We start from the raw sequence: 14,460 nt of genomic DNA on the forward strand, positions 1-14,460 counted from the left end.
TTCTAGACTGATCACAGCACTTGCTTTAGGGTTTCAATAAAGCCCAGTCATGTTAACCAAAGATGCTCTATGTCAATCAACGGTATGTCAGTCACAATTTTAGAGGGTATTAAGATGAACACATTTTACTTAGTTTTCTTTCTTTTCATTTCCTCTTTTATCTTCTTTTCTTGACTTGTTTTGAGAGAGTCTTACTATGTAACTCATTTTGGCTCTGTCAAGTCTCCTCTCTCATACTTCTGAAAGTCTGGATTAGAGGTGATTACTACCACGCAGTATTTTCGACACGGTACTTTTCAATTACTGTGATGGGCCCTTCAGAGCACGTTTTATGCATGCTTTTGAAAGGAAAATGGAATTATTTTAAAACGTGTGAAAATTTTTAAGAAGGGAAAATATTAAGATAAAAATATAATAAGCCTCATCGTGTCCTGTTGAGCGCAGGCTCTAACAGGCTAAGATGGTGTGTCTAAGTCATGTCAAGTACATTCTAGAAGATAAGATACATTGCAGTCACATATGTAAGTCAATGCAGTCACATGTGCAATGTGCTCACCACGCAGCTCATACATATGTTCAGACACTAACTCCAGTTGCTCCACCAATCAAGTGGTTTGCGTCTGTCTGTCTATCTATCTATCTATCTATCTATCTATCTATCTATCTATCTATCTATCTATCTGATTTCTTTGAGAGAAATTCCTGGTGGTGAATCCGTTATCTTTGGTGGTGAACATGACTAATGAAAAACCAGTTCTAATTAATGCGGCTGCTCAAGCTGGTAATGACAGGTTCTTGTTGAAAACAGAAGCAACACAACCTTGCAGCGAGGCCTCCGCCAGTGTGTAACTTATCAAGTGTAAAGGGATCTAGGAAGAGAGTTCTAGAGACTATCCTGAACATCTTGAGAACCTCCTGACAAGAAAGCTACAGATGACACCGGCGCTTACGTCACACTCAGCAAATACAATCTTGCAAAGTTTCTTTTCTAAAAATTAGTCTCAACCTGCCAGCGAAATGGCTCAGTAGGTAAAAGCGCTTGGCTGTGCAAGGCTGACCATCGAAGGGAGTTTGATCCCACGTGGTGAAAGAAGAGCGAATCAACTCCCAAGGGCTGTCCTCTCAGTTCCACAGCAACAAGGACATAACCACTTCCTCCTGTCTCCCTGTCTCTGTCTCTCTCTCTTCACACACACACACACACACACACACACACACACAAACACGCACACACACACTAAGTTAATAAATTTAAAATAAAAATAGTCTTATTAACTGTATAGATGTTTCTAGAAGAAGCAGAAACATCATTTAGTTTTTAGCAGGTTCTCAAGGTTTTCATAAAAAAATACAGTCTGACACTTCCATGAGTAAGTTGGTAAGTGATCTCCAGTCCTAGCCTAAAGAAGAATAACATTTGACTCAAACATACTGTGTCTGTGTCTAATACTGTGACTGTGTCTACTGGCTGCACAAAACATATGTGCCAAAAGTAAAACCTTTGGAACTCATATTGACTTTGTAAATAAATATGTTAAACTATGTCTTAGGGTTTCTGTAATTATACAGTCTAGTTGAATATTCTTTAACTCATTAACTTTAGATACATATGTATTTTTTCAGGAGAAATCTGAAGAAATCTAATACCCTCTGTGGCTCCATCCTTGTTTCTGCTTATTTGAATATAATGCCTTCATCTTACCCTCATCCCAACACTTGCCCTTTGCTCCCATTTCTTCATGCAAAATGTCTGTCTCTTTAAGGCACTACGAATTAGTCCTTAACTGAATAAGATAGCAGAATTAATAAATACACAAGAGAATATGTTCACCATATAAGTAGTTATTTTTTTCTGATTTTCTTGAACTTATATTATTGGACTGAAACATAGTTCCCTTAAGTATTTATTATCTTAGAGTAATTAAAACTGCCAGTTCATTTTCTTCTGTTCATTGAAAACATATGGAAGATGCGTGTGTTAATCTAAAGGTATACATATTGTTTCTCATCACATCAAATTAGTAGCTTGCCTTTACAAAACAATGTTGGTTTCACCTCAAATTTATCATCTATGAATTTTGTACAGAAACACAAAGAAACCAGGCCCATCCTGCAAGGCAGTGACAACTGTGTCCAGTTCAAAGGTTTCTTTGACCGGTACTGTTGTTTACATAGAACTACTAGTGTTGATTTGGATGCACACATGTTTGCTTGCTTGGTTCTATCGCTGGTTTCTGCTCCCAAACACAAAGATTCTTAGTTGGCAGTAACACCCCAATGCTGCAACTCAACGCTTACATTTCTGAAAATACTTGTAAAACTTACTAAAAGCTTGAAGGGCTTAATTACCTTGCATCCTAAAAGACATTTTTTAATTGACTTTTGTGTACTATTTGTGTGAAGATATGGATCACAGTTAGCCCAGCGATTACTAACTAGAGTCCCACACAAGACGATCTTAGGAATATTGCCATTCATATGGTGAGATGGGGATGGAATCTGAAGCCCTCACTGTGTCAGGCAAGATGCTGAGACGCACAGGCTGAGGTAGCAAAAAAAAAAAAAAAGGCAATTTATACAAAAACTATTGGCAATAGGGCTGCATATTAATATCACGTGGTCTGAAAGAATTTTCATAGCACAGGGATTCACTTTCTGCTTCTTTGCAGTGCATGCAGATATCAAAGAGATGAATCTTAGTAATGCATTGATGGGTAGAGACTTCTCAGGCCCCCAATTATACATCTACTTAAAGACAAGGAAAAGAAAATCGTCATTGATATCAGAATACAACTTGCATGAACAACTTTGACTAATCCACCATATATGTGTGTGTGTGTATATGTATATATATATGTGTGTGTGTATATATATATATATATATATATATACAGGGTCTGTTGTGCAAGCAGATCATGATGAACCCAAGCATGAGATCTCTGGTCTGCCTAGGCTGTGGCCACTTCCTGTTTAGTCAGACTGCAATAGCTCCAGGGTTGTCCAGTGCAGTTGCAATGAAGCAATGGATAAGCAATGTAGGAGGGTTTCCAAATTTAATTTTTACTACAGACTCTAAAGAGAAACCAAACTTTGCTTTTGGAAATATTTCTCATGACATCTTGAGTCAGAGACTTTCAAATTAGAAAATCATCAACACACTTTAAAAGCTAATCAAAACCACATACATTATTAACATTAATTACGTCTTCTCTGTTCATCTTCTCCTCCACTGAATTTTGTGCTTTGAACATTCCAAAAAAAGTCACTATATTTAGTGCCTCAATATTTCATAATAAGGTCTTGTTTGTAATTACTTTCCAGAAGTAGATAATTGGATTCATATTGGACTTATGCGAACAAGCCTGGGAGAAAATGAATTAGTTTTTTATGTCATTAGGGAAGAACAAATGAAAATACCATTTTTAATATAAAGAAACTTGTCCCAACTGACAGCAAACCACAGAATAGGCTGATCAATGGAAACCCCACTAAATATGCTAAAAGAAGCCCCTGCAACTACTGCATTTATATCCACTATAATAAAAATGTGAATCTCTGTAAATTTCGGCTGCATGTAGTAAGGCTAGCGTGGACAGAGAAATCCATGTTCCAGATAAAGACCAAAGAGGGGGAAATGTGTCTAGAAAGTCTCAGAATATGTGAACGTTTTCCCCAGGATCTCATCTTCAGCTTACATAGTCATTAAATAGAACTCAGAAGCTTTTAACGAGGAGATAACCAAGCATGAACCTTTTACAACCTTCTAAATGAGAGCAGAAATTCAAAACAATGGCCTGATTAGAATTAACCTCCATGCTATGAGTCAAAGGTGAGTAATCAAGCTTCTTAATCAGCCTTAATCACGTATATGAATCAGGGATTAATTTTATCACAGGGGTTCCTCAGGCATGAGTAGTACTTGTGTGCCTATATCCATTTTTTTTTATTACTCTCTGTGTGTGCTCTGGTGTGCTTGTCGAGGTCAGATGACAACCTGGAGCAGTCCTCACCTTTCTATTCTCCTGGGATCTAACTCAGGTCGCCTGGCTCACCAAATGATTGATTTTACTGGCTGGAGCCATCCGGCCAGCACTTTTGTTAATTGGAGGAGAAAAAAAGGAAAGGTTGAAGAAAAGATGCTTATCCAATATCTTCTCAAATCCCGTGACCATGAGAAGGGACGGGAGCATTTCACAGGCCTCGAGATCTTTCAGGACTTCAGGTTAAGCAAACTGTTGGCACTTACTTGCCTGCTGTGTGTTGGACCCACTTTAGCAGAGTCTTTTTGGCATTGCCTTGGATCTTGGCGGTCACCTTGCGCTTGCTTGGTGGGCTGGCAGTCTCGGTGCTGACCATGCTGTCCACAGAGGAAGCACTGCTGGACAGAGACTGTAACTGTGGGAGGTTGCTGGTCAGCTCTTCGATCTGTGTGTGGGAACAAGCAGAAGGCAGTTAAGATAGTCTTTGTTCCTTTTTGCTCAGGGTTTAATTCCCCATGGAGAATGACCAATCTTAGCATCCTTTATGCCCCCCCCCAGGGGGGGGAGGATGAGTTTTTACAGGGTATGGTCAGTATCTTAGCCCTTTGAAAAAATGTTTTTAATGCCAATTTATTGTATTTTGTGTGTATAAGTATTTTGTACACGCGTATGGATGTGTATCATGTGTGTCTCTGGTGCCCATGGAAGCCAGAGAAGGCCCTCAGATCTGAAACTCAAGTTACAGAAGGTTTTGAGCTGCCTTGTGGGTGCTAGGAATTGAACCCAGGGAAGAGCAGCCAGTGCTCTTAACCCTGAGCCATCCCTCCAGCCCCTCTTAGTTTTCCTTGTACTTCGTGTTACATTGCTGGGTGTATCTTACACACAGAAATAAATATTGCCTCGCTGAGGGGATTCATTGATGCTACAGTTTGAGCTGTTTCCTGAGGGTTGGGAGACTTGTCTCCTGCGTGGTGATAATGAGAGGTACTGATTTATTGAAGGAACCACTGGGGGAGCTGCATTGGGAAGGAGCTGGTGAGTCTTAGGGTTGCCATGCCTGCAAGCCCAGTACCTCGCTTTTCTCTATGGCTTCTTCTCTCACCATATTACTTCTCCTTTTTCAGGCCCGCTATAATGTCACCCACCATGACATGAAGCCAAGGAGCCCTTCCTAAAGCTGCCAGATGTCACTCAGACTTTCAGCTTCCACAACTGGGGCCTAAATAAACCTGTGTTCTTTACATATTGCAGTGCCTTGGTTATTCTGTTATACCGATGGAAAGGAGATTGACGTAATTATTAAGGTAAAGCCTAGTGATTAATCTAGACACAAAGGCAGGTTCACTTCTCCCTGCTGTGTCTAATAGAACACATAGAATGGTTCCCTGCCCAGGTAAAATCAAAGTAACATTTTCCTGAGCTCCTTATATATGCACTTGTATTGCCGCTGTGGGATGTCTACATTTCAGATTGATTGCCTTGGCATTTCTTTGGGGTGGAGGGTTCATATATGACAGGGTTGAGTGGGAGAAACAGAAAGTTTTCTCTTAAAATATGAATGTGGGGAGCCACACTTCTGCTGAGTCAAGGATCAACTAAAGGGTACAGAAAAGAGGGCATTATGAACTTCTGCCACCCTGTCCCTCTTTGATGTCACAGCAAGCAAACATGTAGTACAGTACCTGGAAATACAGTATAATGGTCCACATCAGCCCAAGAACAATTGACGGTCGGCCATCAGCGATGTCAGTAGCATTAATGTTGACTAACTTAATCTGTTTGAAAAGGAAACAGGGTCAGTAATTCACCAGAATGTTGTGACTCATTGAACCATGCAATAATTAGGATGTTGTTAGATAACAATAGTATTTGATCATGCCTGTGTAATAGCACAAAAAATAATAATGCAGGCAATAGAGACAAATGGGCAAACGGGTTTATGAAAGTCTCGAGGCGTTTGCTGAGCGTACAAACTGAAAACAACTGGAAAGTAGAGCTCATATTTTTATTTTATTTAATGTTACAAAAAAACACAGCATAACAACATGCAGGGAACTGCCAACAAAAAAAGTCAAACAAAAATGCAGCTATTCTTTATATTTAGAATTTGACTAAAACAAAAGATATCAGGGTGGGCAGCATTGAAAGAGCACTTACTTTGGTGGATTTTACCAAATAACATAAAAGTTGAGGTTCTCTTTTACCTATAAAAATCAGCAGCTGGAAAGTCTAAAATTTGTACTAACCGGTGATCCTCTGTACATGGACTGACATGGAAAACAAAGGAGAAGATGATGTGTACGGGTAAACAGACTACAGCAGGGCTACGTTGTCCGCTGGAACAAATGTAGACCAGTTAGCGCATGGCGAGGAGACGGGACTTGAAACAGAACTAAGGACGGCCGGGCAACCTCAGGACGGACAGATATTATAGGAACCGTGGGGTGAAAATAGAGAGATTTCCCAGCAGAGGTCAGTCCAAGCAAGCAAAGGGTGTCGCTCATCACCCCTTCCACCTTCCCTACCAAAGATGGGAAAAGGCCATCAACAGCCTCTCAGACGCCATGCTCAGTAACCCTCAGCCAAGTTCCCAACAAGGAGATCCCTAATAAAATTCAGACATTTTTAAATGGTTTCTTTAATGACAGTTTGTCAGAGATTGAATTGGGGTTCTTTCTATACTCAGTCAATACAATATTTAATACAGGATTCCTGTGCTTTTTTAAGTGTACGTTTTGTTTTTAAAAGATGTAGGGTTATTCTGTGAAACCAGATATTGGCAAAGGATACCTTCTCTTTACAAACTATACCTTCTAAATTAAGTCATTAAAGTTTTCACTGAGATATTAACAAGAGGAAAGTTGTTCTTTTGTTGGATTAATAAATATTCCCCAGAAAGTAATTAGGTTTTATTGCCAGGGAATATCCTGAGAGTCTCTTCTATCCTGTACATTTCATGTCCTGTGGAAAACCCAATGAGAGTCAGAGAGAAGAAAATCCCTTTGACCTAAGATAAGAGCGATCTCAATATGGTCCCAGCACTGCACAGAGGCTGCAGTTGTCTGTGTACACATCCTGGTACCTGGGGCTTTCCAGGGCATCCAAGTCACAACATCCATTGCATCACTAACTCTCCAGAATGTTAGTTGGTGCTGCAATGGATACAAGCTAAGCTTGTCTCAAGTTCCCAAGTCCTAGGAAACATTCAATTTGACATGTGGGGAAGTAATTCAAATAGCCTGGTTTCTAGACATTCGTGGATATCTACTTATAAAACTGGTTTGGATATCGCTCCACACAGACATTCTATGTTCAAACAAATGAGATAAGGCTAAATCTGAGGGCTATGGCCTGTCAGGAGGGAATTGTGGCAGTAAGTAATGAACTCATGAGTACTTACCTTCTACCTAAGAGCCACATCTAAGGATCTACCTGGAGATGCACCTTCAGTGCCATGCAAGAGCTTATAAATTGCATCACTATTTCTATCTGAAAACTAATCAAAACTGAGAATGGCCCACAAAATTATGTCATAGCCTGGCAAAGGACTGTTATGTAAGCATAAAAATTGAACAAGGAAATCTATATAAATAGATTTTGGGCGATTTCTTAAATATACCTCTAAATAGAAAAGCAAAGTATACCTACAGCATTCTACCTTCATGTAAGAAAGGAAGAGGCATACAAACACACAGCTCACTTGTGAGAAGACATACAGAAAGGACGTCAGAAACCAGAGACTAGTTACCTGAAGGCTGGAAATAAGGGAAGTGAAAATAGAAGCATGGTGCGGGGGAGGGGGGTGCAGAGAGAATCTGCAGTATTATTAAACTTTTCCTCTAAAAACAATGATGATGACTAACTTCTCCCAATAAACAAGGAACTAAAGGCAACCTGTGTGTGTGTGCGTGTGTGATGCAAAATGAATATAAACAGTAACAAATGAGTAGGAGTATTTTATCTATAAAAAATGTAAATATAATTCAGTGGATCCAGAAGAATAGAACTAACCTAGGCCAAAAGGAAAATAGTTTTTTTTTTGATGGGTACAATTATCATGTTACTGCTCTCTAGTTCCTCAATATAGTCATACTGGCACATGGATTAGCAATTCTAAAACTATTTTAAATTTAAATTAGAGTGGAAAGGAGAGAGTTATACATTGTTGATGAAATCTAGGTCTCTCATTATCAGAGAGAGCTGAAACAAATGAGCAGAAAAGGTCAGAGGAAACAGTTTGTACCAGCCTGGAATCAGGGTGAACTAGTAGTACACACACACACACACACACACACACACACACACACACACACACGAAGACAGTAAGACACACAAAGACAGGCAGACACAGTGAAAGACACACATGAATGTATAGGAGTAGCTATTTCTTTGTGTGTGTGTAGATAGATAGACAGAAAGAAAGAAAGAAAGAAAGAAAGAAAGAAAGAAAGAAAGAAAGAAAGAAAGAAAGGAAAAGGAAAGAATGAAGGAGGGAGAGGTATACATACATAGATTAAAAAACACACATATTTTCCAGAGCCATTTCTCAAAAGAACCTAGCTTCAACAACATCCCAGCAGCCACACACAGATCTAGCACACAGACCTGGCTCATAGTGACCATTCACAAATGAAAAGAAGACCTTCTTGGAGCAGGGCTCAATTTCAGATCCAAGGAACAGAGAATATGAACTAAGTCTGAACATGTGTGACCACATGATACAGAAGAGATGAGGCCAGGTCTATAGGATGCAGAAACCAGCTGCAAGGCACTTTCAACAGCCAAGCAAAAGTAAGAAAACAACACAGCACAGCAACTATAATAAAATATAACTAGGAAATAAAACAAACATATAGCATTAATACCAAAAGAAATTAGTTAAACCAATAGTTCATTTCTTTTTAGAATAGTTTCGGTATGTATCTGCAATGAGAAGAACCTAAAGCCACCAGAGGGCAAGTGGAGCAATAACCATTAGAAAGCAATAGATGTTAATTTTTGAGAACTAGTTAATAACATGGTCTTAATTATTTCCCTTAAACTATTTCTTGACTGTAAGTGATAAAATAGCCACATCACCATCTGAAAGCATCCAGATGCACTGGGCTTTGAATGTGTCACTGACTTTATATGTGAAAATATAACCCTTAACTTCAGTCAAGAGCATCTGCTGAATTAGACTCTGGTGGATTACTAGGGCCAGATGAAGCTTCCCGTGGCAGGAAGGAAAAGGGACCTGAGCTGACACGGGGTTAGTCTATCTCAGTATGTGAGATCCAACATCACTTAGTGATACAGCCAGAAGGCAGATGCTTACATCAAGCTCTTGGATACTCTAGCTTCCAGAACTCTGAAAGAGTGATGTTCTGGTTTGACAAGTCACGCGGTCTTAAGTATTTTGTGATAACCACAGAAAACAGACAAGGAGGCCACCCTATCAACTGATGGGCGTTCACATCATCAGAATTACAACAGAAGAAGCCTAGGTCCGTCTGCATGATATACTGGGAACGATGAAACAGTGCTTTGTTCGGATTCATGCCAGCAATGTGGAACTACAATCTAATCACAAAATCACACCACATAAGACCAAACTGAGAGTTTCCAAAACTAGCTAATTAGCAGTATTAAAAGTACCAAAGGTCACAAAAGGCTAGGGGTGCATGGAGAATTGCTGTAGATTGGGGGACAATGAGATTCGCGTTAGATTGAATCCTGGGGCAACGGCGCATCTAGACCGCTGTCTATGCATGTGTTAATATGTCAGACTGGCCTTCATTTTTCTTCTTTTGATAACAGTTCCATCATTACATATGTTCTTAACATGGAGGGAGTTGGGTGAAGTAATATCTTTTGTATCTTTTCTGTAAATCTCAATTATTTTACTGCGCTGCTGCTTGTCCGTGTTGCACAGACAGCATGCAGTTGTGGTGGCCCAGACAATAGTGTGAATGCCAGCATGCCCAGACTTTCTCCTTTCACTGTGGCCGTTACGTTCCTTACCTTCCTTCCTTCAAGGAACTTGAGTGCCGTGCCGATGTTAGCCACTGCATGAATGCGCTTTACCCGGCGTCCTTGTTCACAAGGCTGGGGAAAGAAAGGCATGGCCGTAACAGCACGCACGCACATTGAAAGATCTTGAATTCCACTTCAATGTGTCAAAATACACACTGAAGGAACTGGGAGAGCAACCACCATGACACCACCTCAGTGAGGTGAGCAAGCGTGTAAAGGCATATTATCTCAGCAGTACTGGGGAGACACAAGCAATTCTCCATAGAGGTTCAATCGCAGAAGATCTGTACTGTGTTTTCCCGGCTGATTTCCAAGAATTAAATCTCAACAAATTCTCGTGCTGTCTACTGAGACAGTCATGCCTACATGGCAAGAAATATTTATATGAAAAGTACTTTCAGCCACTCATCACCCGCCCCCCTTTCTTTAGCTATAAGGACATACAAGGATGTTGACAATTACTAGTGATCTTTCTTGAGTTGAACGACCAAAACTTTGAAGCAAATGAACCAAGAGTAAAACTCGGATTATGAGAATTAAAATGCTTATCTTCTTTTTCTTTGCAAGTGTCTGCTCCACATGGTTTATGTTTATGTGATGAAATTCACTATGCATATTGTCTGTCATATTTAGCAAGAATATCCAAAGCAATTTCAGTGAAGTAAATACTGTGAGCCCAGTTTTTGTGTACTGGGACCACAAATATTAATGAGATACAGTTGTTTTATTCAAGGTTCTGATAATGTGAAAGGTCTCTATGAACCTAGAGCTCTAAACAATATCCCAGGAAATTCAAAACCACGTGTTATAGTTTCACAAAGGTGATAATTTTAGATTGCAATTTTTAAAAATATTTCAAATAGAAGATATTTTTATGCTTTTTCGTGTTGTTCTTTCCTAAGAACTTATTTATGTCAATACATATATTTTATATTTTGTCTCATTATGGCTCTATGCACAGAACACTGGTTCGGGTTATTTAATTAACTACGCATTATCACGACAAAAGCATTTGTGAGTGCACCAACTAAGATAGTCAAGACTAAGAGTACCAAAGCCATATTCCTTCATCCCACCCATATCCATTCTTATTTCCTGTCTTCCCACACCCTTGGCAACCATTTGAGACACAGTCCAACACATGCCTTTCTTTACAGATTAAACGCATTTATATGAAGTCCTCAATGTTCTTATTTTAAGCCGTGCACAACAGCTCAATCTGTCATCTTAGTTCCCTGTTGCCTAATATGGGAAGGAGGGTTGCCATGAATTCAAGGCCAGCCTAGGCTAAAGACTGAAACCATAAATTAAAAGAAAGAAAAAAACATTAAAAGTATTTGAGCTGTTGTCTGTATTTAAAGGTTATCTCTGTAATAGTCACTTGAGCCTTTTCTATACATGAATTTATTGACAATATTCACCTGAACTGCCTCTGTACAGGGCTCTCGTTCATAGTCAGCCATATATTCAGGGTCTTGTTTACACTCTTCTGATAGGAGCTGGATCATTTCCAGGTCATTGCTGGCTAATAAATCTCGTATTTCTCAGCTTTTGTACAAGCGTGATTTCCCTCAGGCGTACTTTCCCTAGAATTGCTGAGTCAGTGGCAAAATGGTTTCCAATGTTTAATGCTACATTTTCCAGAGGGTAGTTAGTGCTCTGTTCAATGCGACAGCAAACCACAAAGATAAAGATAATTTTGTCCATGTAAGTTCCCTTCAACACTTGATTTGACAGATGGCTTTTCTATTTTTTAAATTCAGCATATGTTCTGCTCCCATGCCGGTGCCCATCTGTATATCCCTGACCAACCAGCATTGGCATAAACTTCTCTCTGACCTACGGATTTCTTTTGTCAAATTCTTTTCCATATTTCTTGCCCAAGTCTCTCCTTTGAGCCATTGCTATCTTTTTGTTTCGTGCATGTACTTTACCACCCTTGCTACAATGCTCTTCTAAGTTTTTCCCAGAGCAAACTGTGTCTGTCTTAGGTGAGAAACTTTGGCCACTTTCTCCTGTTTTCATTTTATAAATTCTTAATTTAATTCTAATCAAGTTAAATAAAAAAATTTTACATCCAGAACTTTTTGTCATGTATTACTTTTTAAATTCTATTTTCTAAAAGATATTCATTTATCTTCTCTAAGTGTGACAAGACTTAGGTACCGAAAGCACACAGATACAAACTGTCTATATGTTTAGGATCTAAAGAACAATTTCATCTTTTTAATTTTTTAAAATTTAGGTGTTTCTTCATTCTATTTATTGAGAAGTCCCTACTTTTTCCTGTACCTGACATTGACCCCTATATTATATTTATAGTTCCATTATGCTTTCTATTTCTCAACTCTATTAAATTTATCAATATGAATACCCCATATCAACACCACACATTCTAATTATATCTACAAATACAGTGTCTGATGTCGAGTTAGCAAATTCCTTCTGCCTTTCTTCTTCAGATGTGTATTGGCTCAGTGAAGAGGAGATAAACGCCTGTTATATTATCGTGACTTATATTTGCATCTGATTTTCAGACAATAATGGATTCTAGCTAGTAGCTATTCTCACTACAAGGCTGTAAGCTCTTTGGGGATGTCAGCCATATTTCACTCATCCGTGTTCTCCAGAGGCATCAGAGAGTGTCTTATTCAGACTGCAGATCTGAGAAATGTTAGCTTGTCAGAAGGCAATGCAGACTGTGGAATCAAGGTCAGTTCAGACTAACAGCCCTGGGGTGAACATGAGGGACTGTTGATGCTCAGGCTTTCCCAAGTACCTACTGGTCATGTCTGAGCAGATTAGCAGGCTCCCCTGAAGGTAAAGTGCTGAAGAGTCCTCCAAAAAGCAGGCATGTTTCCAGGTCAACCAAACAGATTTGAAGGGCCCTCTCCACATTGTTGGTATGTGTCCACGGTGTTGCTATTGGCTTTTTTTTTGTTTGTTTGTTTGTTTTATGTTTTTGAGTTTATTTTTTTTTCTTTTTCCTACATGGCAAATATTCACATTCTTTAAATGTCCCACAGTTGATACTCAACAATATAGAGGGATCCAAGACAAATAATTGAACATATTTAAAATTCCCTTAAATAGAATCAAAGCCAAGGGAGCCACAGCAGGTCATTAAAGGGACTAGAAGATGGAGCCTTCACCCTGAGATGCTGGCAAAACAGCCTGCTAAGCCATTTGGCCACATTTCCTGAATGCTGATCAGAGCCAGAGGCCTGGGCTGCACTTCTGAGATGCTCAGGACATTGCTTGCTACAGAACTGCCCTCGCCTTGGGATAATTATAGAATTCCCCACTGTGCTGACAATCCTAAGGACAATACTTTGTTCACATTCTTGCTTTGAAATGCAGAGAAAACGCCTAGGGCCTTCATTCCTTTGCACCCTGTTCTTCCTCTCTGCAGAATCTTGGACCACAGCACACACGTGCAAAACTGAAACACTCATTGATAATCTCAAAGTAACTTCAGTTTATGTGGCTGAGAATTTTAAGTATCAATAAACAAAAGCTCAGGTTAGAAAATGTCCTTCCAGCCTAGTTTCCCTCTCTGCCAGCCGAAGCTATAAAAACTTTTGTTCTCTTTACAGTCCTGTATTTCTAACTATACATGAATGGGTAGGACATTTTAACAAAGAACTGTGTTATGAAATGTCCACTACAGCTTTTCTAGAATAAGTTAACTCAGAATTTAAATGCCTACCAAAAAGGAGATAGCTGATCGGCTAAATACAGTGGCAGAGTTAGATCTGATACTTAGAATGACAAGTGTGCTCTTCCAACACTCATACAAGGCTCCTTCAATCTTGATGTAAATTCAGGAGGATTTGAGTCGGGAAGCCAAAGGAATGTGCTTTTGGTCTGATATTCTCATACGCTAGCACTCCTTCATATGCTGACATATAATTTAGCTCATTTACATGCCTGCATGCTCCAAACTGGCTGTTCACGTGTGATCTGTTGGGCTTCTTCCGCAGCACAGCATAGATGAGCATTGGGGTGCGTGTGGTTGACTGAGGAGGCGTTTCCGGTAGCTAAGAAAGAAGGATGACTTGGGAGTGTGACTGAGAAGGAGGGATGCTAATTAGAGGTATGTGACGGGAACTTCCTGCTGAGGACAACTGGCGCTAGGTCCCCTGGGGACTTTACAGGGATGCTTCTGAGACCTCTGTACATGTCTCAGAAACGTAAATCTTTAAGGGTCGTGCAACCATCCCTGGGCTCCGATCCTCACTACATAAAATTCCTGAGGGGTTTTTTGCCACCTAAATTCTCTTACATTTCAGACTGATGGACGACCTTTGTGGCTCTGATCAGGCCTGAGGCAGCAATCATGCACAGAGATGCCTCCCATCACCCAAAGCAGCAATCAAAGGTGGACCAAGATGATGGACACCTGTCCATAAGCATCTGCTGCCCTGTGAGTGCACTAGAATGGCTTGCACTGAATTTACATGGG

At 39.8% G+C, this 14,460-nt stretch overlaps 1 protein-coding gene across 12 annotated transcripts in view; it reads right to left on the reverse strand.

The window, feature by feature from the left end:
• The window catches only part of Syne1 (spectrin repeat containing nuclear envelope protein 1), a 461,878-nt gene that overhangs the window by 349,266 nt on the left and 98,152 nt on the right, over window positions 1–14,460 (reverse strand). For all 12 annotated transcript variants that reach the window (XM_050135800.1, XM_050135794.1, XM_050135793.1 and 9 more), the window contains 3 exons: window positions 9,984–10,067; window positions 5,663–5,755; window positions 4,247–4,425 (listed from right to left, as the gene is read on the reverse strand). In XM_050135800.1, the coding sequence (XP_049991757.1) occupies window positions 4,247–4,425; window positions 5,663–5,755; window positions 9,984–10,067 (356 nt within the window). The remainder of the gene's footprint in view (window positions 1–4,246; window positions 4,426–5,662; window positions 5,756–9,983; window positions 10,068–14,460) is intronic.

The sequence above is a fragment of the Alexandromys fortis genome, unplaced genomic scaffold (genome assembly GCF_014885135.2).
Source record: "Alexandromys fortis isolate MF-2015 unplaced genomic scaffold, M_Fortis_MF-2015_v1.1 scaffold_23, whole genome shotgun sequence".
Lineage (NCBI taxonomy): Eukaryota > Metazoa > Chordata > Mammalia > Rodentia > Cricetidae > Alexandromys > Alexandromys fortis.